This window comes from Sprattus sprattus (assembly GCF_963457725.1).
Source record: "Sprattus sprattus genome assembly, chromosome: 9".
Classification (NCBI taxonomy): Eukaryota; Metazoa; Chordata; class Actinopteri; order Clupeiformes; family Clupeidae; genus Sprattus; species Sprattus sprattus.
In genome coordinates, this window is record NC_137928.1 from 21,477,825 (window position 1) to 21,504,534 (window position 26,710).

General features: G+C 41.2%; 2 protein-coding genes across 10 annotated transcripts in view; one reads left to right on the forward strand and one right to left on the reverse strand.

Annotated features, from left to right (window-relative positions):
* Nucleotides 1-1,843: 1,843 nt before the first annotated feature.
* Nucleotides 1,844-23,705, reverse strand: rasgrp4 (RAS guanyl releasing protein 4). Of its 2 annotated transcripts, none has more exons than XM_080844851.1 (19): nt 23,565-23,705; nt 22,972-23,196; nt 19,691-22,338; nt 13,427-13,599; nt 12,632-12,737; nt 12,390-12,452; nt 12,015-12,146; nt 10,010-10,151; nt 9,701-9,874; nt 9,291-9,407; nt 8,431-8,706; nt 8,188-8,268; nt 7,687-7,791; nt 7,466-7,575; nt 7,144-7,294; nt 3,021-3,057; nt 2,770-2,904; nt 2,362-2,567; nt 1,844-2,201 (listed from the first exon to the last, which is right to left on the reverse strand). In XM_080844851.1, the coding sequence occupies exons 3-19, from the start codon at nt 19,711-19,713 to the stop codon at nt 2,091-2,093; spliced, it is 2,142 nt and encodes a 713-aa protein (XP_080700977.1). In that variant the 5' UTR covers nt 19,714-22,338; nt 22,972-23,196; nt 23,565-23,705; the 3' UTR covers nt 1,844-2,090. The 2 variants fall into 2 exon arrangements, with proteins under 2 accessions (XP_080700977.1, XP_080700978.1); XM_080844852.1 differs by having other exon boundaries at nt 23,521-23,705.
* A 351-nt stretch (nt 23,706-24,056) lies between these two features.
* Nucleotides 24,057-26,710, forward strand: part of ryr1b (ryanodine receptor 1b (skeletal)) — a 69,212-nt gene continuing 66,558 nt past the window's right edge. For all 8 annotated transcript variants that reach the window (XM_080844866.1, XM_080844868.1, XM_080844869.1 and 5 more), the window contains exon 1: nt 24,057-24,303. In XM_080844866.1, the coding sequence (XP_080700992.1) occupies nt 24,256-24,303 (48 nt within the window). In that variant the 5' untranslated portion in view covers nt 24,057-24,255. The remainder of the gene's footprint in view (nt 24,304-26,710) is intronic.

A 26,710-nucleotide genomic window follows, 5' to 3' on the forward strand; every position in this document is an offset into this window, starting at 1 on the left:
TCTCCGTTTTTTACACACCAAAACTGGATGACAAGGTTTTTTTTGTACCTATAAAAGGTGCTACATATATTGCACTACATTTCTATGCAGTCATCTGTTTGGAGCCATGCTACATCCTGCAGCCACTCATCCTGCAGGGAACTACTCGCTGGATGTAACCTTGGCAATTAAAAAATAAATAAAACCTATCCACTTAATTAAGAACAAAGGCTACACGTTAAGAAATTACGAACTGATGATTAACATTAACACATTTGACAGACGGCTTTTTTACCAGTGATGTATGTTGTAGTAGGTAGCTTTGTCCCAGAAATGCCCAAAATGTTGGAATGTTAAACGCTTCTTATTGTAATACATGCTATGCATTTTTTGATTTGGGACAGAAGGAAGGGATGGATTGCTTCTGCAGCTGTGTCCGACTTGCACGCTGAGTCTAGTGAGTGTGATATGTCTGGTATAAAAGTGCTTTGACCTTGTAGGCTTAAGCAAGTCCAAGTTTATAGGTGATAACGGAATCATGATGACCTACAGCAGCAGAACATGCACCTGAAAGAACCATTCCAGTTCTAGATAAGAGACAGCCATGCTGTTGGACCTTAAACAGCTTACTTGACCTGCATTAGAATTGCAAACCATTCCATTGTGGGCAGATTTGGGAATATGTTGATTGTGATGCTCTTATTTTTGTAACTTTTTATTTTTGTGATATTTTTGTAACTTGGAAAGTGTCTCCAAAGTCTACTGTATTTTTTTAAAGGGCGTTGAAGGAGAGACCACAGACGCGAACCAATTAAAAGAAAAAGCAAAGTGAGTACAAATCTTCCTGGGGGAGTCTACACTGGGTGTAGTTGGTCTTCTGGCAGTGGGGCTTTACTCATATTCCCCATTCCTCGTCTTCTGTCATTTTGTTTTCATTCTCTTGCTTTCTTTTTCACTTGAACTCTTCTCCATGGATCCTTGCCATGTGGTCCCACTTTGCTTACTTAATGCTTCCGAAAGTGGGTGACCTTCATCTGCAACTCTGATAAGGCTAGACTGCTCATACAGGCGCTCTGACAAGCTGATTGGCTTCTGAGGAAATGGTAACCTCCAGCACTATGACATAGGAGGTCCTATTGGAATAATCGGCAAAATCACAAATGATTGCTTTTATTAGCACTTTGAATTGTTTGTCTCAACCATTTAGTTTTTTCTCCAGCATCCCACTATTTCAACACCGGACGCTTATGCAGTCTGATTTTCCACACATTGCCTACTTCTGATTCCTTAATGGTTGTAATGACAAAACAATTTGTGAAAGCCCTATTTTAGTCCAGGTAAACAAATGTGATGTATGTGACTGAACAGTCTACCTGCATTTTAGACAAAAGGGTATGAGATGCAGGGCATGTCCTTCAGTCTTCATTAACTATAAAGCGATGAATGATGTTATCTCTGCTCTAGAAGATATAGTATGTGATAGCAGGATGCATGCTCTTGTTTGAATAGCTCATCTTGTTTATTTCATCTCTGTCATTGCGTCTGGAATATGCTAGTCGATGCATTCAAATCAAGGTATCAAATTAATGTTGCTTGGTTTCATGAATCACAGCATCAAAGATGTTCATCATTCAAAGTGCCTCATATACAGCATGATTTTCCATGTCAAGACTCTAGAGTTCATTTTGTTGTATATTTGTGATTTTAATTTGTAGTATATACAGTTTGTATACCAATTGAGTATGATACCCAAGTATGATACACAAGCCATCCTTTTGTAAGACATGCTTTAGTCATGCAGATCAAGGGGTTGGTTTGGTCTGAGGCCAGAGGAGGAAACCATGCCAAAGTCTTTGACTTCAATTTCAAAAAGGACATTTAATGCATTTTAGTTTGGATACCATCCAAACTTTCCTGGTCACTTGTGATTTTTAGGCACAGAGGTTAATAAATACCCTTAAAAGGGAGTTACATACAGTGGCAAAAAAGGTGGACTGAGACTCTAAGTGTTGAAAATGTACTCAGTGTACAGAAAAGGCCTCGCTTGTGAATTTGGCCCTGACTTAGAGGTTGCTGAGTTTGTTACTCATGACGTCACTAATCAGGGCAAGTCAGTCAGGTTCTCTGCTTTTGTCCCTCTGAAGCCTTAGCTCTGCCATCTGCTCCCGTAGCGAGGACTCTGGCAGGGATGATCCCAGTGCGCGGCCCTGCCATGAAGAGCTCTATAAGAACAGGTAATTCAAAGAGTCTTTAACTTTCCAACATGCTTGGATTATTTGCACTCTTTAAAAAAAAAAAAAAAAAAAATCAACATTACAACTATCATTTCACTTTAAAGTGAATGGAAAAGAAAAACTCCTAAACTATTCCTCACATATTTACCTTTCCTATAGAAGAAGGTGGGGAGTGTTTGCCCATGTGGTTCTTTTTCCGCTCCTCTTCAGGAGTCCAGATCCCAGGGTCAGTCTGAGTGAACTGATGCGAGAGGGCTGAGTTGTCCGAGTGGCTCTGGCTCTCTAGAACATTTAGGCTCTTGCTGTTCTCTGAGCCATTTCCTTGGGGGAAAACAAAAGCCTCGTCTTCTGAACCTATTACAGTTGGGATGACAAACGATGTATAGAACCTGTCATAAATCACTGCAATGTTCTTGGCTGAAGATGACATGGAATTTTAGTAATGGCATGTTGTCAGGCAAGTAAGGTCACTAAAGCCACTTTTACTTTAAAACAGTCTCAAAGCTTCTTGTTACTGTACTCAAGACTCAACATTGTTACTGGATGATAGACTCACTCCAACTGTGGCCCTTGGTTCTTATGTTGGGGCCAGGTGTGGATGGACAAGAGCCTCCTGATGACCGCTGAAACTTCTTCTGGCACTCCATGCTTACTTGGGCCTTGCATTGCTTGTGACAGTTAACTCCACAGTCTGAGAGTGGTGGGTAAAAGGGGTGAGTGATTGAAAATTATATTAAGGGTCCTAACCATTTTAAGAGGGCACTGTTTTATCGACTGTTCAAAAGATTTGACATCTTGATGTATTACCTTTGCAGTGATAACCTTGCTTGATGACTCCCCAAAGCTAAAAGGATGAAAGAAAGTGTTGAAAATGTGTGTGTAGGTAAGGCAAGTTATACAGCACAATTCAAATGTATTCAATGTATGGTAATTCAAAGTACTTCACAAATGTGAGATTAAAAATGATAGAGTACAGTATACTTAGAACATAGAAAAAAATAAAAGATTGAAATGGAAGCTTAAAGCACAGAGCACAAAAACAAAAAAATAGGGTGCATTTAATGAGTAAACAAAAAGCATCTAATAACAGTTGGGTCTTAATTCTAAATTTGAAACTGGCTTCAGTTGGAGCACCTTTGATGTCATCAGGAAGTGATCTGAGAGGTCTAGCAAATGAGTACTGCTGAAACATATCTTAGAGGTATTTTGGTCCTGTCTCATGTAGTGATTTATGCCTTTTCAAAATAATGTATTTAAATGTAACTTCTAAAACAGGTATTTCCGCTCCTTCATGCTATTTGGTTAATACCAGAATCCTCTTGATCCTCTTGGGGGTTAGTATTCTAAAATCTTTGTCAGTACGGTGTTCCAGTGATGGCCGTGCTTTGCAATCATTTTAGAACAGCTAAGGGGTCGTTTGATTATCAACAGCTTTATGGCAACCATCAATTTTACCTTTGAAAAAAGACACAGACTCACAGATTGCACTTATTAACAGAGAGAAGGTCAAGTGCCAACTGTGGGGGGTTAGTTCATTTCTCGACTGTTGCGAATTGCACAAGAGTATCGTTTAGATTTTTCTACTGATGATGAATGACTGAAGACTGTTCCGCTTTAGTAAAACGATACTTTAGTAGAATATGTGTGAAGCATCTCTCTATTTAATAGTGGATCTGAAGTTTGTATTTGTGTAATTTTCAGTCTTCCTACTCTCTCTCTTTTAAGGAGTTTAACAGTTGGATTTTGTTTCCATGGTGCTTTCTGTCAGTGACTGTCTTAGCTTTTACTGGAGCAATGTCATTCATAATATGTACCATCATTTTTTACAGTCAAAGATCTGTTCTGAATGTGTGGAGACACATCAAAGAACAAAAAATGGTCAGATAAGGCCTTGATGCTTGTAGAGATATTGAGACCTTGGTCCAGGTCCAGGCTATGACTAGACAATGAGTTGTGCTTGCTGCGTTGGGCTAAAGGTGTTAAGTAGGGAATTTAGTTCCTTAACGTAACTGTTTTTCTGCATAATATCCATGCAAGTTGAAATCCCCTGCTATAATAAGACAATCAAAATCTGTACAAATTACCAACAACAGTTCGCTTAGCTTGTCAAAAAAATCTTTAGCGGTGTGTTTACAAGAGATCTAATGGGCTAGCTTCACAGTAACAGGATGTAACAGATTCATGATGATATATAAAATGTGTTCTCTGAAAAATGCTAATGGGTTCTCTTTCTGAGTTAACACGCACATAATGTCCTGACTTGAACTTGAGAGTTTTTATATACAGACGCCTCTGCAAAATTTAAATGCTTTCTGCACTTTTTCATGGCAACTCTCACCCTAATATTCCACATTCCATCCCACATAAAGTTTACCCTACTCTTGTGTCCTCTGAGTGCATGAATGCAAATAGCTTGACCTGTATGCAAATAATTACAGAGATATGGATCGCCCCTACCATTTTACCATGTAAAGAAAGGATATTGATATGTCATTGGGAGTGGAAAAGTGTGGGCTCTTCGATAGAGGGGGATCTACTACCTGAAGGACACATTATAAACAGCTGAGTGATGGTACCAAGTGATGGTACGTCAGCAGGGGAAAGTGGAACATCTCCATGTGCTACAGAAAACTGCTGATGACAGCCATCTTATTGCTGAAATGTTGGCAAACATTCATCATGGGATAAAAATATTCCCCTGATATGATTTATTATGTGAACTGCACCACATTAAAGTACATTACCAGGGGCCAAATGTATCAATCTGCTGTAGGACCACATGTACATCTAATCCCATGATTTAGGTACAGAGGTTTTTATGAGGTTTTTCCATCATCAAACACAACATACACCCATTCTCTTCTTCAATCTGAATGTGGGTCAAATCAGTGTAAATTCATGTACAGATGAATATAAACGTCTACTCCCACCATTATCCTTGTATAGGTCGAGGCACACCTTTAATTGGTCAGATTAGCATGTACATTTTCCAAGTTAACCTCTGAACAGATGGTGTGTCTATCTATGAACTTGACATTGCCTTGTTGCACATCCTGCATGTTTGCTAGGGGAATCAGCTGCCATGTGGGTCAAGTCTGTACAACATTAAATTAGGACTAATAATATGCTAAATAAGGCAAAGCATAAATGAATATACTGACAATGTTCTCTTATAGACGCACTTCTCCATTTGACAAATCGCACTGTTCACTGCTTTAACAAAGAATGAAATAATCCTCCAGGCCGTTGTACTTCAATGTTTGAAAGTGTCATGGTAGAGTTAATTATTAAATGATTTGGGTATTGAAAGAAGTTTCTTCCGATTATCAAACTGATCATCTTGTCTTGGTGCCTGTATTTCAGATATGACTAGTCAATTACACCAATTATATTATGAAACAAAACACATACAATTGGCCTGATAGCTGTGTCGACAGTTAAGTTACGGCAGTAATAGGCCTACACAATTAACAGTATGTGCACGAGAATTCCTGTCTGCAGTGATACACGGACCATTTAGCCTACTTGCATCACTGTTCCTCTTGGTGTCGCCAATCTGCAAATTACCAATATAATGTGTACAGCACCTAGAGGCCATACACAGAGGTACACATGCTTTTCACAAGTACCCTTTTATGTGTAGAAAAGCGCTCAGCACGATTTTAGTACGTAAGCGCCGTTGATACATGTGGCCCCAAGTCAGTCAATGATGCCTTGTGGGGAAGAGTTGGAGCCCTTGCTTGACCTCATCACTCAACCTACTTATAAAAGGATAGATGAACAAGGTGTCTCTACCCCAAGAGTCAGGCTTCACTTCAAGAGGAGCATGTTCAGTCCTGACTGGTGTTGGAAGCTAGCCACAAGCAGCAGATGAACTACTAGGACCTGAGATGATGGCTTCTTCCTTATGATCTGAGTTAAAACCCACCCCTGGTCAGAAGCCATGGAAAACAAACCCAGATGTTTAGTGGCCTATACATCATAGGATAGAAGCCTCAGGTGTTAACTAGACTGCTAAGAGTGGATAGTGCAGGGGATAGTGGTGTCTTTCATGTGGTTAACCTGCAGTTCTATTAACAGGTTAGGCAGCAGCTCAATCTGCTAAAACCTGGCTCATATGGTCTGATCTTCTTGGTAACTTCCATTTGGATCCTCTACCACTGTACAACAAGCTAAGAAAGCAATGCAACCTCTTTGTTTGAGTAACAATATTTTGTAGACCACAGCAGGCCTCTTGTCAGCCTCGAGATGCCTTGAAGTTATGTCTCATCTTGGGAGACATGGTTTACAAAGTTCCCTTGGACATTTTGAGGGATATTTAGGCTATGTATTATCTTAACTTGACAAAGGAAACAAGCATATATATAAATATATACACATACACCTGCTCTCTCTCTATATATACACCTGCTCTCTCTCTCTCTCTCTCTCTCTCTCTCTCTCTCTCTCTCTCTCTCTCTATATATATATATATATATATATATATATATATATATTATATATATATATATATATATATATTATATATATATATATATATATATAATTGGTATCCAAGGGCCAATCAGATATTTTGTTTCTAGATAAGATACATTTCCATTCAAGTCAAAGCTCATTAGACGCGACAACAGCACTACTGAATGGCTTTGTCATTGACTAAGACATAAAAATATCGCATCTTTGTATCGGTCTAAATAAACAGTCAAAATGTAAGAGTAAGAATATCAGTATGCTAGTATTAATTCCAATGACTGTCAAGTTAAGCACAAATCCCGATATGCAGGTATGTGCTGATGGTAAGAAGACCATTTTTTTCTTTGCACAAATATAATATTGAATTAGCACAAATTAGTAAATAAGACCCACTGAGTATAGAACTTCAACAGCAGCAGACCCCACAGACTCCACTGACACACACACGAATACCCACAAAGCCTCCACAGGTGTCACAGAAGGTAGGCCTCTTGTAGGTCGTCTCATGGAAGTTGTGCAGGTTCTGGATGCTGTAGCCCAGCTTTGCACACACAGACATTCCTCTCATGAAATAGGATATGATCTCTTGTCGACTGATTTCTCCTTCCCTACGAGAGGAAGACAGAGTGTTGGTCTCTGCGCTGCATGTACTGAGCCCTTCTCATTTCTTGTTATCTGTCTCATTGTAAACAAAGTCTCCAGGTACATTATTCAGTGTCATTGTGTGTAGATTAGGTCAAGTTTATAATAATTTATTCATTAAAGTTGTTTTCTATCACCTGTCAGACGCATGCATGCAGAAGGTGAACGGGAAATTTCCAGCGATTTTGTTGAAGTCCTCCCGGGAGATGTAGCCATCCATGTTCAAGTCGTAATTCTTCATGATGGACTGCAGGGGACGACAGGGTATTACGTCTCGTCTGCTGTCTGTGGTATAGGAAGTGAAAGCAGGCTGACAGGAACTGTGCAGCAGTGTCTAATAGTTGTGTGCATCACTTACATCCACCATCTGCTTGACGTGCTTAGAGATTCTGTCTGGGTCCAGCCTTGGGGGAGCACCTGAGCCCCACTCTGCGACTGCAGGAGGCTTCACTGGAGTAGCAGGCTATCAGGAGAAAAAAGGATCAACACAGACAGAGTGACGAAGGGAAGACATTATGACCCAGTGAAGGGCCTGTTGAGGGAATGGACAAATGGGTCACAGATGGAAATGATATATGAAACATGAAACCAAACCGAAAAGGAATTCACCAGTTACGGCACACGTAGCGTAACGCCTACACTACGAGATCAATGAGATAACATATACATATTTTGCTGCTGCTGCTCCTGTTGAAGTTCACTTTGAAGACTGTTTGTATCGAGAACAGAGGACTGAGGTAGCTGACAAGAGCAGGACAATGTCCTGATGAAAGAATAAAAGGGAACTGTGAAACCAAAACCTTATGTGTTTGCTTGTCAGCGAATAAAAGGTGTGTAGAAGTGTGTAGAAGTCACTGACCTGAATCTTGGGGTTTTTGGGCTCCTTCGCATAGGAGAGTTCATATATCTCATCTTCCGTGTAATACAGGTCCAGGGACAACTGTGAAAGGACATAGACTTTATTGTTACACAACTCTGTAGTCTTTGTCATTTGATGCAAACATGAGGCTTTGGATGGTTCCAAGCTCTTGTACTTGCCAGATCTAAACACACATTATGATAGAAAGTGTTAATCAATCTTCACCATACGTCAACAACTTACTGTTAGTAGGGGTAGAAGGTCCTTGTTGGGGATGAAAGGAATCTTCCACTCATGGATTGCCAGTAATTCACTGATATTGTCGTACAGATGCTGTAGTTTGCCCAGATTGATTTTATCATCCTCTAGGTAGTCTGGCAGTGCCTCGTTCACTGAAATTAAGTCCTTCAGGTGCACTCCCAAGATGGGCACCTTGAACCCTGTGCACTCGCTGTACACACGACGATAGTTGCTATAGTTACTGCTGGATGACAGGAGCTCAGTCATTTCACTCAGAGCCTGTAGTTGGCAGAGGCAGAGGTAACATGACAAAGAGGATAAAAGCAATATAATATGGCGTATCATTTTTTTTTCATTCAGTAATGAAACAACCTGATTACCTAAGCAACCTGTCTTTGTTTGTTAAGCCCACTTCGCTCCACTAACAATTTACTCTCTGAATGTGTCTGATGGATAAGCATAGCATATGTCCCTTTCTCTGTGCCCCTGACCGTCCTACTGCTGCTACAGGCAGACAATAGGGTCATATTTAGTTTAGGTTTCCTAGATTAATCCCTCTTCAGTATTCTTTCTCTGGATAATGATTTTTTTTTTTTAGAAAGACAACGATATTTTGATTGTGATATACAACAGTTTGCAAAATATATATAAAATAGATTTAATACAGGTTATGTTTGCACACACTGAACTGAATCAGTGAAAGCTTTTGAAAAAAAAAGCATTGTGTTGGGATAATTTTGTTATGTTTATCTTGCATAACAGGGGTGATGGGGTCATCTTGTTCAAGCAGTTTTGTGCATTTCATAAATGTGAGTACGTGGTTTCATTTATTTTCACTGTGCAGCATTGCCCACATTGCTTACCTTGGTCACATCTGAGGAGAGCAGGCTCGCAGTGTCTTTAAGGCGAGATATGGAGCTGTGACAGAGGCCCCCTATTACAGCCATTAGAGTGTTGAAATTCTGAAGAGAGCGCAGCTTCTGCTCAAAGAGTGAGAGATAGAAAGAGAGAGCAGCATTTAGTGTGTATAGAGAGATGATCCACAATCCAATAGAATTGATTGAATAGATTATTGTACGTTCCCATCACCTTGCCCATCCCTTTTTTCCGAATGCTTGCATATACTGTATGTGCTGTTTTCCGATTAATTTGTATATGTGACTGGGAAGTCTGTGCATTTGTGTTCAAAAGTGAGAGTTGTTACAGTTGTCTATTTCTTGCAAGCTTTGCATGATAGTGTTTCTGTATGTATATGTGTGTGCACTGAAGTTACCTGAGCCACATGTATGAACTTTGTGAAGACTTGAGATCTCTGCTGTGCTGTGTGTCTGTTCAGGATCATAAGCTGCACCCACTGAGAGACACCGTTACACAGCATTACTGAGCGCTCCAGAGCAGGGTTGTCCCGCACGGAGCCATGCACCACATAACTGCGATAGTCCAGAAACTATGACATAGACAAAACACACAAATCCACCACACAGAACATAAAGCTGTTACCGTCAGAGCAGATGTTACCCATAACTGTCTTCCAATTCCTTATACTCACTATCTGGTATTTCAAGAAAAGTGAAAGGCTTACCGAGACATTACAGAAGTTCCTGAACTCCAGTTCCGTAAGTAGTTTGGCCATGTCATCTGGCTCCATGTGGTCAAAGAGCAGTGAGACTTTTCTCTTTTTCACAGAGGGAGATGGCACCTGGGGTGTGTTTGCTGGAGAGATACTGTGTTAAATGCAAAAGGTAAGTATACAATACACCACAGTAAAACATACGTATAGGGTAAGATTACAATAGACCAAAGTAGAACATACAGCCGCGGAAAAAATTAAGAGACCACTTCAAAATTATCAGTTTCTCTGGTTTTACTATTTATTGGTATGTGTTAAAGTAAAATGTACATTTTTGTTTTATTCTATAACCTACTGGCAACATTCCTACCAAATTTCAAATAAAAATATTGTCATTTAGATCATTTATTTGCAGAAAAATGACAATTGGTCAAAATAGCAAAAATGATGCAGTGTCTTCAGATCTCGAATAATGCAAAGAAAACAAGCTCATATTCATTTTTAAACTACACAATACTAATGCTTACACTTAGGAATAGTTCAGAAATCAATATTTGGTGGAATAACCTTGATTTAAAATCACAACTTTCATGTGTCTTGGCATGCTCTCCACCAGTCTTTCACATTGCCGTTGGGTGACTTTATGCTACTCCTGGCGCAAGAATTCAAGCAGCTCGGCTTCTTTTCATGGCTTTTGACCATCCATCTTCCTCTTGATCACATTTCAGAGGTTTTTTATGGGATTCAGGTCTCGAAATTGGGCTGGCCATGACAGGGTCCTGATCTGGTGGTACTCCATCCACACCTTTACTGGCCTGGCTGTGTGGCATGGAGCATTGCCCTGCTGGAAAAAACACTTCTCAGAGTTGGGGAACATTGTCAGAACAAAAGGAAGCAAGTTTTTCTTCCGGGACAACGTTGTACTTTGCCTGGCTGAGGTTTGTAAAAGACCATAAGGGTTGAAAAAGCGGACTGGAGGTTCTTCTAAGTTCGTCTTCTCTGATGAGTCCGATTTCACAGTAGGTGCAAGACTCTCTGGCTTGTAGGCCTCTCCAGGTCTCCGTCTAACCATCAGACGACCATGTGTTGGGCAAAGCTGAAAATTGGACTCATCAGAGAAGACGAACTAGAAGACCCTCCAGTCCGCTTTTTTCAATCCTTATGGTCTTTTACAAACCTCTGCCAGGCAAAGTACAACGTTGTCCCGGAAGAAAAACTTGCTTCCTTTAGCTCTGACAATGTTCCCCAACTCTGAGAAATGTTTTTTCCAGCAGGGCAATGCTCCATGCCACACAGCCAGGCCAGTAAAGGTGTGGATGGAGTACCACCAGATCAGGACCCTGTCATGGCCAGCCCAATTTCGAGACCTGAATCCCATAAAAAAACCTCTGAAATGTGATCAAGAGGAAGATGGATGGTCAAAAGCCATGAAAAGAAGCCGAGCTGCTTGAATTCTTGCGCCAGGAGTAGCATAAAGTCACCCAACGGCAATGTGAAAGACTGGTGGAGAGCATGCCAAGACACATGAACGTTGTGATTTTAAATCAAGGTTATTCCACCAAATATTGATTTCTGAACTCTTCCTAAGTGTAAGCATTAGTATTGTGTAGTTTAAAAATGAATATGAGCTTGTTTTCTTTGCATTATTCGAGATCTGAAGACACTGCATCTTTTTTGCTATTTTGACCAATTGTCATTTTTCTGCAAATAAATGATCTAAATGACAATATTTGTATTTGAAATTTGGTAGGAATGTTGCCAGTAGGTTATAGAATAAAACAAAAATGTACATTTTACTTTAACACATACCAATAAATAGTAAAACCAGAGAAACTGATAATTTTGAAGTGGTCTCTTAATTTTTTCCGCGGCTGTATATGTGTTAAATGTAAAAGGTAAGATTACAATAGACCATAGTAGAACATATATGTGTTAAACGTAAAAGGTAAGGTAGAACTGTGTAACACACTCCACAGTGGTATTCATCTCTCAGCCACTCACTGTTTCAGTTACTCACAGGTAAGACGTGTCAATGACTTGGCAAGGTGGGTCCTTCCCCTCTGCCCTCAGCGGCTCCCAGAGGTCTCCCATCTGCTCCCTCAGCTGTGGGTCTTCTGCAAACACCACTGGGAACTTACTGATCCACTGCCTGAGGAGAAGGGGGAAGTAAGGACAGGACAGGACAGGACAGGCAGAGTTGAGACAAGGTAAGATGTGAGGAGATAGAAGATAATGCCAATCCCTTATGCATGCCTAATGTCATTCTATTTTTAAATTTCAGCATTACACCAGATTTGTACACACACACACACACACACACACACACACACACACACACACACACTCACACACACACACACACACACTCACACACACACACACTCGCACGCACCTGATGAAATGGTAGACCTGTGTCCGTCTCAGTCCTCTCTTCTCCAGAGGGCAGTCTTTATAGGTGAACAGCCGTCAAGGAACATTAAAGTGTCGTAGAAAAACAAGCTAGTCCATTCCTTTAGCAATCATTACATGTGCTGGTCAAAACAAGGCAGCTTTGTTTCTGTTCGAGCAGGATTAAGTGACATGTGATGGAGTGTATGCATCAGTAACAGTTCATTGTGGAGCAATGTAGGATATAGAGAAAGGAGTTTATGGGCAAAGGTCCTCGAAGGTACCACCCAGCTGTGCATCATCAGCGTCATATGGACAAATTGGGTCGCTCTGCACAGTTTCCCCTCTGCATCTGCACACACACACACGTATCCAAAACAACAGACAGTACAGGGAAGTCATGCATTTTTCCTCAGTGTGTGTTGTCTGGGAACTTAACACAGAATCTTTGCATTTGCTGGGATATGCAACAATGATCGAACCGAGCTGTTGTAGTTTAGGGGTCTTGTGGTTGTGTGTGTGTGTGTGTGTGTGTGTGTGTGTGTGTGTGTGTGTGTGTGAGAGAGAGAGAGAGAGAGAGAGAGAGAGAGAGAGTGAGAGTGAGAGTGAGAGAGTGAGAGAGAGTAAGAGAGAGTAAGAGGTTTTCTATTGCTCCATTGGCTCCACTAGTTTACACAGTGGTGGGAATGTTTTTGTCTCACCATGCTAATGAGACAAGGCCTGATTGTGTGTCTGCCTGCATTCTATACTGCTCCTTTTTCTCATTACCCAGGCTTCTGTCTCCCACTCTCCCGCTCTGTTATCTCACTCATTTTCTCTCTCATATTTGTCGCATCAATCACTTACATAATGTCCCTTCTAAAGTGAGAATGTCGGCAAACAGGGAGAACAGAGCATCAGGGGGCCTACAAGAGGGTCGAATACACTCCCTCTTTTTCCTCTGTCTCTGTCTGCCTCTCTCTCTCGCACACACACGCGCAGACACATTCAAAATATGTGTTCCTGTTTTACACACACATACATACAGTCCAACTCCCTCACCGAAACAGAGGAGGCAGTGCTGGATGACTTCATCCAGGCTTGCGGCCCGGATGAAGGAGTTTGGTATGGGAGACTGCAGGGCCTGCCGTATCTCCTGAGGGCTCGGGCAAGTCATCCTCCTCTGCACGGGGCGCCTGCACTTCTTCCCAGCAACACTCTCCTGACGGGACTTCCTGAAAGGGGAGAGGGGGATACTACCGTTGCCACACTATTGCATCCCATCACATCTGACACAGAGATAGTATTGAGAGAGCTAGAGAGAGTCTAGCATAGCTGCAATTGGTTTCCTCTGCTACATCATCTCAGATGGCAGCTAAAAGTAAAAGCCTGTGGATAGGTGGAAAGTTACAGAATGATCTCGCTTGACAGATTGTGAAATGACTAAACACATAGAAAAGAAATGCAATGGAAATATGTACATTGTGTGTTTCTGTGTACATGTGTGTGGACTGATATTTATTAGGCCAACAAGTGTCATTTCAGATGGACCTGACCAAGGATTGCATGGAATTGTTGTCAGGTAAGTAAACGCAATTTGTGATAGTTACCCAGACATCCCAAGTCTCCCGGAAGTTCCGGGAGTCTCCCGCATATTGATAACGACTCCCTGATGCCCGCAAATTACTTTTAATCTCCCGGACTCTAGAGCGAGCGAGCAAGACCGCGCACACGAGACAGACGTGCTCCAAACCGCGTTAGCATCTGTGTAGCGCGCGCACGACAGAGAGGGAGAGGGACCTAGAGACTGTGCGTGTGAGGCAATGTGCGTGTGTGCCTCAGTAGCATCCTGATTGGCCTGTTTCGGTAAGTCAACCAATCCATTTTCAGTGTGGGCAGGCTTTTATCTCTTCTTCGGAGCCGAATTAATCAGTTCAGTGTATCTAGGAACATGGGCACCATGGCACAGGGAGAGTGCCCCCCAAAAAGAAAATATAAGATATTTTACAACAGACTATACAAAGGTGTACCCCTGTCTTATAAAAGTAAATCACAATCACAGTCTTGCACGCTATACTATCTGTAACAGTGATTTCAGCATTGCCGATGCGGGGTTAAATGACTGTAAAAGACATGTTGAGGTAAGTTCAACAAGTTTAATTTCATGTGTTTATTATTCATGCCGGCTAGTTGCCAGGGCTACATAAAAACAACAAGCTCCTTAGACTTGTTTAAAGTTGCAATGGAATACAAATAAAAGCAGTTAACATAAATAGGATAGTATTAGCAGCAGAAAATAAATATAAAAGTAATCTACATATTTAAACATAATTAACAAAGAATTGCATAGCCTATAGAATGATATTATGCTTTTATAACTTTTAGGGACTACAACAGAAATACATAGGCTGAATACCTCCCTGAAATGACTTTTTGCAGGTTGGGATGTCTGGTTACCGTTTGTGCAAAGTTTGATGTGTGTTTCGGTCAGATTTGTCTGCACTTGTCTCTTTGTTTCTGTAAATGCACCAGCATGTTCCTATTTGTTGACGCTTAAGCGTTTGCTTTATTTTCATCTTTTACGTGCCACTGCAATGTTTTCTGTGTGTCCTTGTGTTCCCTGACCTCTGTGTGGCTGTGGACACAGTAGAAAGGTCGTTCATGTTTACTACGGGTGCCCTCTCAATGTCACCAGAACACATTTAGCCCCAAACATCCACATAGATATTTAAGGTTCATTACCTTTCACTTTAGTTTCATTTTAATCGACTTTTGACAGGCTAGATTTACACTGCCAAAGCAAATCTTACTCTATCTTATATTCTCATACACCATCTCTCTTTTAACCCTTTCATTTTCCTGTACTCACATTCAGTGATACTCTGAAATATTTCCACCCAATATCGTGACATGTGATGGCAAGTAGCCAGAAGTATGGAGCCATAGGGTAGTTATCGTAAGTGTAAATACAGCATTGTGGTCTGTCTTCATGGCTGAAGTGAAGACATCACAGTAACAGGAAGTGTACATGTTCTGAGAAGTGGTGACGAGTTCTTAGAATGACCATCCAGCTCCTTCCTCTCTCCCTGCTCACCGTTGACATACACTAAATCTTCTTTTCAATTCTTCCTTGTTCTGACTTGGTCCAGAGAACTCTCACATCCCAAATCACCAATACACCTCTCTCTCTCTCTCTCTCTCTCTCTCTCTCTCTCTCTCTCTCTATCTATCTCTCTCTCTCTCTCTCTCTCACCCTCACTCACACACATGCAAGCACACACGCAGGCACAGACATGCACACATTCAGAGTGAGACGAGAGAGATTCTTCCTCTTCCTTGATGTAGCACATTTGAAAACACAATGTTTATGTGCTGATGGTCGGAATTGCATTTACAATTACATTTATTCACGAGTTAAGAAGGTACAATTTTGTTAGGATTGTGATTCCTGAATATATATATATTTAGATTTAGCAGTACATTGAGATTTTAAAAGATTCTTGTTCAAACATTACAAGTGATAATAAAGTCATATGACATCAATAAGATATGGACATTGCTGTGAGCTCGTTACCCTCGTAGGTGCAATGTATGGTAACATTTCAATCATTTCAATTTGTGGCCTTTGATTTCTGGATTAGTCTGCCACTACCACACTATGCATCAACTCAGCTTTGACTAGGCTTACAGTCTGTTTGCAGACTATTACCTATAAACCTATATATGAAGTTATTTTTAGACTGCCATGCAGCATGCAATGGGAAGTGGTTTAGATGATGATAAAGCGGAGATACTTTAAGTTGCTTTAACTACAATGAAATTGTTGCTAGAAGTCTTATCTTTGAAGGAAACCAGCAAAGAAAGATACATGTACATGTGTGTAAAAGAATGGTATGGATCCTCTCCCTGCTGGGTTGGGTAAGTTTAAATAAGCCCTCATTGTCTGCCCTGAGCTCAGTATAGATTACCTGTGCTAGAAATGGATCTTTCCGTTTAGTTTAGATCCATTTGTAACACCCCTAGCCCAGCTGCAGTCCAGGAGTCCTTACAGACCACAAGTAACGCAGCTCTGAGGATGACATGTAGTATGTATATACTGTGCCCTCTTTTTCAAATAGGCTCTCAACTTTGACAGATATACCGGTAGATGGTAAACACAGACCCTGCTAAACACACCTTCATGCAAATCCCATGCATCCACTGCATTTGCATGCGCCTAGTCATAACAACACCAGCATCTAAAACACCAGCTAGCTCCCCCCATATCTCTCTCTCTCTCTCTCTCTCTCTCTCTCTCTCCCTCACACACACACACACACACACACACACACACACACACACACACACATACAGTATTCTGTTACAATCCAATGCAAATGAAATGTGTTTGATCACCATGTTATGCTCACATTTTCATTTTGCATAACCAGACATTAATCTCTTCTTGAATTCTGGATTTCACTGCAGTGTAGACTGTGAACGAGAACTAACATGTTCAGAGCTGTTTCACTCTCTCTGTGAAATGTTTGCCATTCATACACTGCTCAGCCTGTCATTCGCTTCCTCTACATTTTGTCCCTCTCTCATCTCCTGAGACATCTATGCTTTCCCCCTAACCATTACCCAATTCTTCTCTTTCACAGAACACTAACTTCTGCTTTCTCTTTGGAAATTCCCCTCTGCTTCCCCTCCTTTCCTCACCATATTACCTGGTATTTAACCCACAGTTCCTGGCTAGATGAGCTACACCTACCACAACACATTGACACACACACACACACACACACCCTCTGTCATCATCACTCACACATGGAGCAGTAAGAGAACATACAAATTCCTGTGTTTTCTATGGTTCATTGATTAATTTATGCCTAAATCATTTGAGGACAATTGTTTGGATAGCACTGCCTTATTTAACCCAAAACCCTGAGTCCCATCAAGGGTGTTCAAGAGGATAGTTGATCACAGATTGTATGAGTAGTTTATTACTAATACTCAGCCATTCACTTGATTTATGAGCCCATTGAGATGTTTGATTACTTTTTGGCATTTTGTATGGAGTTACAAATAGTAAAAATAACTGTTTTAGTACGTTGTGCATGAATTGGAAATAGAACTCAATAGTATTTCCCCTACATGGTATTAACTTATCCGGTGAATACAGTTGAAACCCTTGCTTTCAGACACTTATGTGATAGTTTACTGATATAGCATTATTTTTTCACGTTCAGTTCTTATTGTGTTCTTATGCTCTTTCCTGATTGGCTGGCAGGTGTCTGTTAATTTTCTATAACGGGACACCTATGAAGTAGGTTTGATGAAATAGTTCAATCCCCTGTCTACATCAGTGCTCTGAAAACGTATAACTGGTAACTATAACAACAATAGTAAATAACGGTTGACTGAAAGCTGCCCTTCAATAGAGGCCACTACAGTGAGTGTGAAGTCAGGCAAGTTAATGAATAGCCAAATTAAACGTTTTCTCTCATTTTGCCAAGTGGACTAAACGCAATGACGTTATCTGGAGACTTGGATAGGTAGAATCAGAAACAGCTAGCAGGCTAAAAATGTTTTAGCAACAGTGCAATCAACTGCAAGCAAACAAACTGCCCAATGTTATCCTTGTCCATGACTATAGAAAATAGTACTATAGGTTGACTTCTTTTTAAACAGAACTAAATATACATTTGTGTAGGCTATACATGCATGCACATATAGAAGACATACGTACTATACATTAATGCACCATCTAACTCCACACTACTTTGTGTTGTGGAGTTCTTGGCCACCGCCTTTAATTAAATATAACACGGCACTGTCCCCATGTCTTTTAGGAGACATGAAATAATAGTTCCAATTTCATCACATAAAGCTTTTGAAAAATAAGGAGAATGAATGCAGGGTCTTGCATGACATTCATATAACGAACTGTACTCCATGTATTATTTCTGCTTGCCCTAGGGGGTTCAGGCTTGGACTCTGTGAAGCACCTTGAGCAACCTTCAACGGTCATTGGCGCTCTATAAATAAATCAAATGAAGACGATATTTCTCCCCTTTATTGTTTGTCTGCCAAAGTATTTTGCCTGAATGAGTTGAACTATTGCTTTGGAAGGACACCTGTGAATTAAAGTCATTGTAATGTATGTATATACTGATATTTAAATGTGTGTGTAAGTATATGTACATGCGCTTAATATGTCTCTGGTCAGCCTGAATTGCTTAGATGTCCCTTTTTATAAAGATTCTGGACCACCTTAAATGGCTTGTCATCCTAGACTACCTTAACACCCACACAAGTTCTCATTTCCAAGCAATCTGATAAGATCTCTGTAATACAACTTCATACAGGTTAAAAATTAAAAAATAATGCATTCAGTTTCATCTTCAAGTCTTCAATTCAAGTCGACTTGTTAAAAGTGTCAACTAAGACATCATTATGCTGAACACCTGCCCAACATTCTGCCTATAGCCTAGCCAATTCTGCAGTATGGGATGCTCTGCCCCCACAGGTTTTTCTGTGTAGATATATCATCCTGCTGTTTCAGCAGCATCATACACACACACACACACTCACACACACACACACACACACACACACACACACACACACACACACACACACACACACACACACACACACACACACACACACACACACACACACACACACACACAGTTTTCTACATTAAGAACCTAGTTGACAGTCTGTAGAATCTATTAAAACATAGACATTCTCTCTCACCGTTTCAACTGGAAGGTTTGAGGAAGGAACAGAGCCAAGCCACCATAACACAGACAAACACAAGGACGTGTGTGAGTACTGTAAATATAGACTGTTTTACTACACATAGCCACAGGAGAATGTTGGATATATAGGTCAGGTGGATTATTCTCTTCAAATTAAGAATTTGCCTATCCAGTACTGTCAAATCATATGAGGGGTGAAGTGTAGAGTGAAGATAATTATTGTCTAATATACTTACAAGAATGATGCATAAAGTTATGTCCCACTTTCAATCAATAAAGACAGATGACTTTTTGTTATGGTTAATACCTCTACTTAGCTCTGGTGACCTTTGGGGAATGGAAACCAAAACACCAAAAATTCTGAAGAAACTGAACAGGAACTGCAGCCTTCACAAAAATAACCACAAAACATCTAGCTGCAGCCAACTGCACGTCACAACTTTTCTCTGCAAACACGTATTCTCACACTACCTCCATCATCTATGTTAATATCCACATTCAGTCCCCAAAATGTGGACATCAATATAGATTGCAAGGGGTCAAACAGAAACATCGCATTCGAACACCTCTCTCTTACCTCTTGGCCTCCTTGCGGATCATGGTGAGACTCCACTCTTCTCAGCAGTGTTTGAGTAGTGATCCCTCTGGAGCATCTGTTGAAGTCTCTATGGCTCCATGGGGGAATCCCTCTCTTTCTGGCTGTTTGTCTGTTGCCCCGTTTCTGACACTCTCTCTCTTTCTTTCTGTGAACTCAGGACAGCCAACACACCGCAAGCCTAACCCTAGGAGCAGCAAGCTGTGCAAAATCGAGCCACTTCAAAACTCAAAGCTTTAAACCAACAGCTGTCAGTCGATCAAAGCCCTCTGCACCTCAGGTTCTTGACTGCTTGTCAAATGTGCAAAAAATGTCCGAGGGAAAAAATCCTCCACACAAACAGTTTGTCTAAAGTTTTAGGATAAGGAGGAAATGGTGAAAGGCAAGCCATGAAAAAAGAAAGTTGTGAAAATAATCAAGCAGTTAGTAAGAATAAGTAAATAGCATCTTAAATAGAGGAGCTGGCTGAGAGAGATAAGGGGAACTGTCATCAGACTGTGCAAAATCTCCTGGTTGAAATGGAGAGGGAGGGTGCAAATGAGTGTATGCATGTGTGTGCGTGCGTGCGTGTGTGTGTGTGTGTGTGCGTGAGAGAAAGAGAGAGATAGAGTTTTAGTGAAAGAGCAAAGAGAGAGAAAGAGAGAAGGGGAGGACTGGCATGACACATTAGAGAAAGACCAAAATGGTGGCACATGGTTGCCTATTCAAATAGAAACTACGGTGTGCTTACAAACTTTGTCTTACCTCTGTCAAATAATTCTGAGCTAAACTGCATTTTGCACCTTGTCCATTTTCATTGTATACCACCTCTCCTATTTGTCACATCCATCTCAAAGGGCCTCACTTTTCTTTCATTCCACCTTTCCCTCTCTTTCTATCTCTCCCCCTTTTCTCTTCTCCTTTCTGTCCCTCTGTGTGGATAGCCGTTGGTGTACAGTGGGAGCAGTGTGTGCGGGGCTGAATCCCTGAGCGTGCAGCTGGAGGCGCTGACTGAAAGGCTGCCTTGTTCCCCATAGGGCTGCGGAGGATGGTCGGCTGATAGGATAGACTAATGCCTCTGTGATGTGGGTGGGGGGATTATGGTGGGAACCTGTGGGCGTTTGTGAGGGTGAAGTTTTGTTCACACACAGGTGGGACGCCTCAGTCAGGAGGGCTCGGGAGGGGTGTTTGTCAGTTACACGCAGGCAGTGAATGTGTCAACTGTTGCCTTTCAGGATGAGCAAGAATATAGAAGCAGTGAGTGAACACAGTGTTGGATTTAGTCACCGTCAAACTTAATAGTAGACAGAGTGAGCTACTGATTGAACTTAGCCTAAACTAAACAGGTAATCATGTAGTACTAGTAGCCTCAAAATGCATGAATTTCGTTCTGTTTAATAACCAAAATGTCCGGTTGCCCTTAAATGCAATTTTAATCCATTAACTATTGTTAACATAACTTGAAAGACTGATTTATATACATGCATTCAAATACGTCCCCAAAAATGGCCCCTGCCAATGGCATCTGATGATGTATGTACCACAGGAAATGCGATGAGGTCCCTGTAAAACCCTAATACTTTGTGCTTGCTATTAATGTGTCTAAATTTGTGTGTATGAACGCAAGGGTGCTTTCTTGCTCATGCCTCTGTGGGTTGGTCTTTTACTCAGGTCCTCTTTTATTTTCCACTGATTGCTCTTTGTAAACTTACGATAACGTTATGCAATAGTCTCTCCATCCAGTTGCTCAAGACAGGAAGAGGTAACCTCTCAACAAGGAACTCATCCATTACCTCTGGATTTACACAACTCTTCAATGAGGCCATCATGTTCAGCCTCTTGCTCCTGACCTAATTGACAAACACTGTTTGAGCTGATTGGATCAACAACACATTTCGGTGGTTTTTCGCCCTCATGCAATTAGAACACAGGAAGAAGCCTATGGTGGTTGAAAATGCTCACGACAGCTAATTGAGAAGCTCTAACACATGATCCTAAACGCTGACTGATAATTTGACCTCACAAGCAGTTGAGATTGCACACGCCCAGGGAGGTGTCTGATGTGGTTAAATGCTCAGCACACCACAGTCCTTTTGCTCTACAAGCTCTCTGGGCCAAAGGGTATTAAAAAGAACACTCTTTTATATGAGACACAATCATTAAATTATGTTTACTAAGTCTTTAGGGAGTTACTTTGGAGCATGCTTAAGCAAATACATTTCTTCTCTGTGTGACGGCCTGTATTTTGTCTGCCTTTTTTCTTTCGCATGACAGACCTTATCTCTTTGCCCATCACATTGCTATGTTATGTCAAATTATGTTTTAAAATATAGGTAGTTTTACAGTAGAACTGAATTATAGAGTGTAGAGTAAAGACACTTGCTGTTGTCTGTTTAAAAATTAAGTTACTGAAGGTTTCCCCTCATGTTTTTAGTCCTCAACCTGTAGACACTGCCATCTAGTGGTAAAAGAGGAAAACACAATTTGTGTCTCTAAGAAATAATAACAAAGGGACTTCATTTCCCAGGATCCATCTGTGATTTTGTCTCTGCTGTCATTGAGGAAGTGTCTGGGCATGCCCGTTGAAGTTGGTGCTGAAGCCACTGAGAAATCCTCGAAAAGCCCAGTGACATTCCTGCCAGATGGGGTTGCTATGGAGGACAAGTGACAGAGAAGCCAAAGTCAAGGATGGCACTTAGATGGAGAATGTGCAGGTGAGACACTGTGTGTGACGTAGTGTGTGTATGTCTGTGTGAGTAAGTGCATGGTACTGCCTACTTTTGGATGTCGTGCCTGAGTGTCTGTCTGATTCTGAGGGGTGTGTCTTTCATGCAGACGCTGACCTCGCTCTGTTTGTGTGTGTGTATGTGGTTGTAAATGTTTTAGCATTTCTGGGTTTCTGTTTTATGCTGGCTGTTGAGAGAAAATAAAGCCTTTCTGCTCCTCTGGGTGCCTTTGTAGTGCATGTCAGAATCACATGTATAATTACACAAGAGAGAGTGGGGAACAGGGTTTCGGGGGAAATGATTGACAAGGGCAGGAGCAGCAGTTGTAATTTCAGTACACATGCACATGCAGAGATGTAATGTAAACAGACCTCTCTCATGTAACCTTTTAACACAGTAATATACAGTCATTCCTGTTTCATCAAGCTATTTTGATATATTTACAGAAATAAGGCATTATTTCACACTGCTATATGACGTTGTATACTAGCCAAATCATTTTTTAGGGTATCACCAATTTACAATGGTAAAAACATTGTCTTTGAATGAGCATCTTACCTTTCGAACTGAATTTGGTAGACGGCATATATCTAAAATATCTAAATTGCTTTGTTGAAAATATGCCCTGTTTGAAATCCTTTCTTTTACAACTACGTATATGGAGGGACATTTCCATCGTTTTCATCATACGTAGCTATAATGTTGATGAATGTGTTTCCAGAGACAAGTTATGTTCATCTATGGCTCAGCGTATTTCTCGGTGGTTGAAACCAGGATGTTGTTCTGAGAGAGGAATGACAGAGCAAGAGATCAGATTATTAGTGAAATGAAATACAATGCAAACCAGCACAGTGCAAAGAGAAGACCAATGCAATACAAAAGAAACAACAAAAACCTAATACTTACACATTTTAGCACAGCTGACAATTTCAATAGATAAAATACATTAAACTAACTATTTATAACAAGTCTATTGGTAGTGGTTTCAGAGACTGTCCCTTTATGTGACAGCAGGCCAGACTATGTGCAGCAAGGAGTGAGCAGACGTCCTCCTTTCCCTTGAGTCAAGGGAGGTTCTCCTCACTACTACTACCAGACCCTACCTACCTAGGATTTAACAGATGCCTTTGTATTTGGTGCACTGCATTAACCTTTATCTCCACTGCTCCTTGGTCACAGTGGGAGCACAGTCTGTCCTCCTCCGTGCACAGTAAGCACTGTCTGTGCCAGCCCACCTCCATGACCAGGCTGTGTTCTCCGAATCTGTACCTTCTTCCTGTTTTCCGTAGCTCTGTCTGTCTCACACACACACTTTCCTTTAATAGCCTCTTAGATGGAGGGAGGAGTGAACTGAGAGAAGGGGTGGCCCACTTTCAAATATAGGTGTGTGGTGGGTGAGACATACATATGGAACAAGCAACTGTATTGGCCCCTCCCTCTCTCCTCAAATTGGCATGGGAAGTGTGTGTGTGTGTGTGTGTGTGTGTGTGTGTGTGTGTGTGTGTGTGTGTGTGTGTGTGGGTGTGTGTGTGTGGGTGTGTATGTGTGTATGCATGTGTGTGTGAGGGAGAGAGAGAGAGAAAGAGAGAGAGAGAGAGAGAGAGAGAGAGAGGAGGAGGGAGGCGTGCAGTGGCATCCTTTTCTGCCTATCACTCTCTCACTCGACACGGTGAGAGCCACAGGACTCATGCTGTCCTCCAGCACACCCACACACACACAGTGAGAGAAAGAAGATAGAAACAGGGAGAGACAGAGAGACTGAATAGAAAGTCGCCAACTAATAACGGAAGGATTTCTTTTCCTGATTTCTCCTGAGGAGCTGCAAATAACCCTCGGAGAAGGATGGCAGAAGGAGAGGGAGGAGAGGAGGAGATCCTGTTCCTGAGGACTGTAAGTTTTTGTTGGGTCACTCTCTCTTCAGTTTGGCCAAACCTCTCTCTCTCTCTCGCTCTTTCTCTGTCTGTCTGTCTCTCTTTCTCTCTCTCGCTCTCTGTCTGCTGAAACAGGGCTGAATCTGTCTTACATCATTATGTCTGTATGAGATTGTGTGGTTTTGCTTATTATTGTGTTTAACGTGTGTGAATGTACTAGTTTAGTGTATATTTATTTTTATAAGCAGACTGAATATATCTTGGCTGCGGGTTCCCTGAAAGCTCACATGTGTCTGTTTCCATCAAATGGACCATTCTGATGAAGTTTGCTCTCACTTTTGTTAAACATTCTACATTTAAATGACTCATATGCTAAGAAACAGCTGGACCTTGAACGATTAGAGTGGACTAACCGGGTTTGGTGACCTTCCTAAGTAGTGTACCTCATTTGAAGCTCCGGCTTGTGAGACGGGGGGGGGGGGGGGGGGGACGGGGGGGGGGGGGTTGAAAGAAGCAGGACAAGACAGGCAGCAGCCAGTGCATCTGTTAGCATCGTTATCTATTAATACCCCAGGAAAGGAGAGGAGAGGAGAGCCTGTCAGAAAAAGAGGGAGACCGTCTAAGAGAGGGGACAGCTGTCTTCTGCTGTGTGTGTACTACGCACAACATGCCACATACACTAAGAAAAGCTATGATATTAAGATGCAGTAATTAGCAAAGAGCCTAATGAAGAGTTTTGGGGGAGTGTAAATAGATAAGTATGTTTCTGGGGCCTCAGGCCAATAGGGACAAAGCAAAAACAGCACAGTATATTGTGCAAAATTTGGCAAGGCATTAACACTGAGATATAAACTACATTTGCTATTGCTATTTGCCTACATTTTGTTTTTGAAAATGTAGAGATTGGCACTGATAAACAACTGCAAATGATCAAGCAAACATGCACAGAAATAATCATATACTGCAGCAAAAAAGCATGATGAGGCATGGCATGCACCAACAGACAAAAGACAAGAAAGGGTTAACCTTCTCACCTGTCTTAGGCCTGTTGTCTGCTGTCACGATCTGTCTGGAAGTTTAGTTATCCTCTGGGCTGTCTCACTAATGCCTTGGTGATTATAATGTTACCACCTGGTACATTTAAGTCTGCAATATGTATGCCGTTTGACTGACAATATTACTGTGGTTTTAAATAGGAGTTTATGATCGACAGTTATTAAAACAGAGGGGCACACTTGTCTGTGTTGCTACGGATGCATTGTAAACAACCTTTTTTCTAGCAGATCATAAACAGAGAGTTGGTCAAACAGAGAGTTGGTCAGTGGGGTATTTTGGGGTATTTTTTGGGGTATTTTGGGGTATTTTGGCATGAAAGACAAGGCAAGCATACTGTGTCCAACTTTGGCAAAATGGTCCCATTCCTCACTGACTGTCTCTTTGATGCGGTTGATCAGTTATTCAGACGACATTAAAGGGATGGCAGAATGTCAGAACAATTGTGTAACTTGAGTGTGTTTTAGGTTGTGTGTGATAGACCAATCCAAAGTGATGATAACTTTAGGGATGATGTCAGTGCCTCCTTAGGTAAAGTATCTCCTAAGAGGATATCTGTAATACTCTCAGGCAATGGGTTTAACACTAGCAATAGAAGATGCTATGGCAAAGACGTAGGTGGCTAGCTATCAATCTGCTAAGTTAGCCAGCGTCTGCAACAGTATCTAACATGGCTAGGTAGCTAAAGAAAGTTAACTATCTTTTTTACTAAACTACGGTTGTGTGTGATGTGGACTTTCCATGGCAGTTCCTTAAAGAAATTGTGTAATGTTTGAGTGATTGCAAGTTGCAAGTCATCATCACAGACCGTCATGTGTTGCTGAATGAACACTTCCTTGTTGGGACCAGAAAAGTTGTGTAGTCTGAATGGCCCATAGGTGACACCTTCAACTTATTTCTGTGTTCCCCCACCCAAGAATTGTATGAAAACACAGGGAGGAAGGAGGGAGAAATTTAATAAAGCAACATTAGCAACACCTCATTTCCTTTTTTGCCATGTTTGATTAGTTCAATGTCATTCCATTTTCATTTGCACGTACAGAATGCAACTTGGTAAGATTTTCAGAATTTAGATCTGGCTTTGGAGAGATTTAGAATTTTTAGTTTGTGTGTTTCCCATGCTTATGAGCATTTGATTTTTTTTCACCATCTTTAGTGGTCAATAGTAGGTTAGGTCTATATTTCACACAATACCTTACAACATCTCGAACAACCGTCCATACCTTTCCGCTGACTGTAAGGAAACCTTTAAACTGCAACTAAGCTGTATGTACGACTGGCAGACGTTATTCTACAAAATCCATTGCGATACTCTCTGCCCGCAAAGGGGTTCTAAGGCCTGCCACTTTTCTGCAGTTGGTAGAGGGTTAAAG

What these genes read in the sequence shown, in the direction of transcription:
- rasgrp4 (XM_080844851.1), bottom strand. Translation starts at nt 19,713, where the DNA reads ATGATCCGCAAGGAGGCCAAGAG. An exon ending in GGAACTTCTGTAATGTCTCG is followed by an intron (nt 9,875 to 10,009) that starts GTAAGCCTTTCA and finishes TCTATGTCATAG; the next exon opens with TTTCTGGACTATCGCAGTTA. An exon ending in ACCTTCTACCCCTACTAACA is followed by an intron (nt 8,269 to 8,430) that starts GTAAGTTGTTGA and finishes GTCCTTTCACAG; the next exon opens with TTGTCCCTGGACCTGTATTA.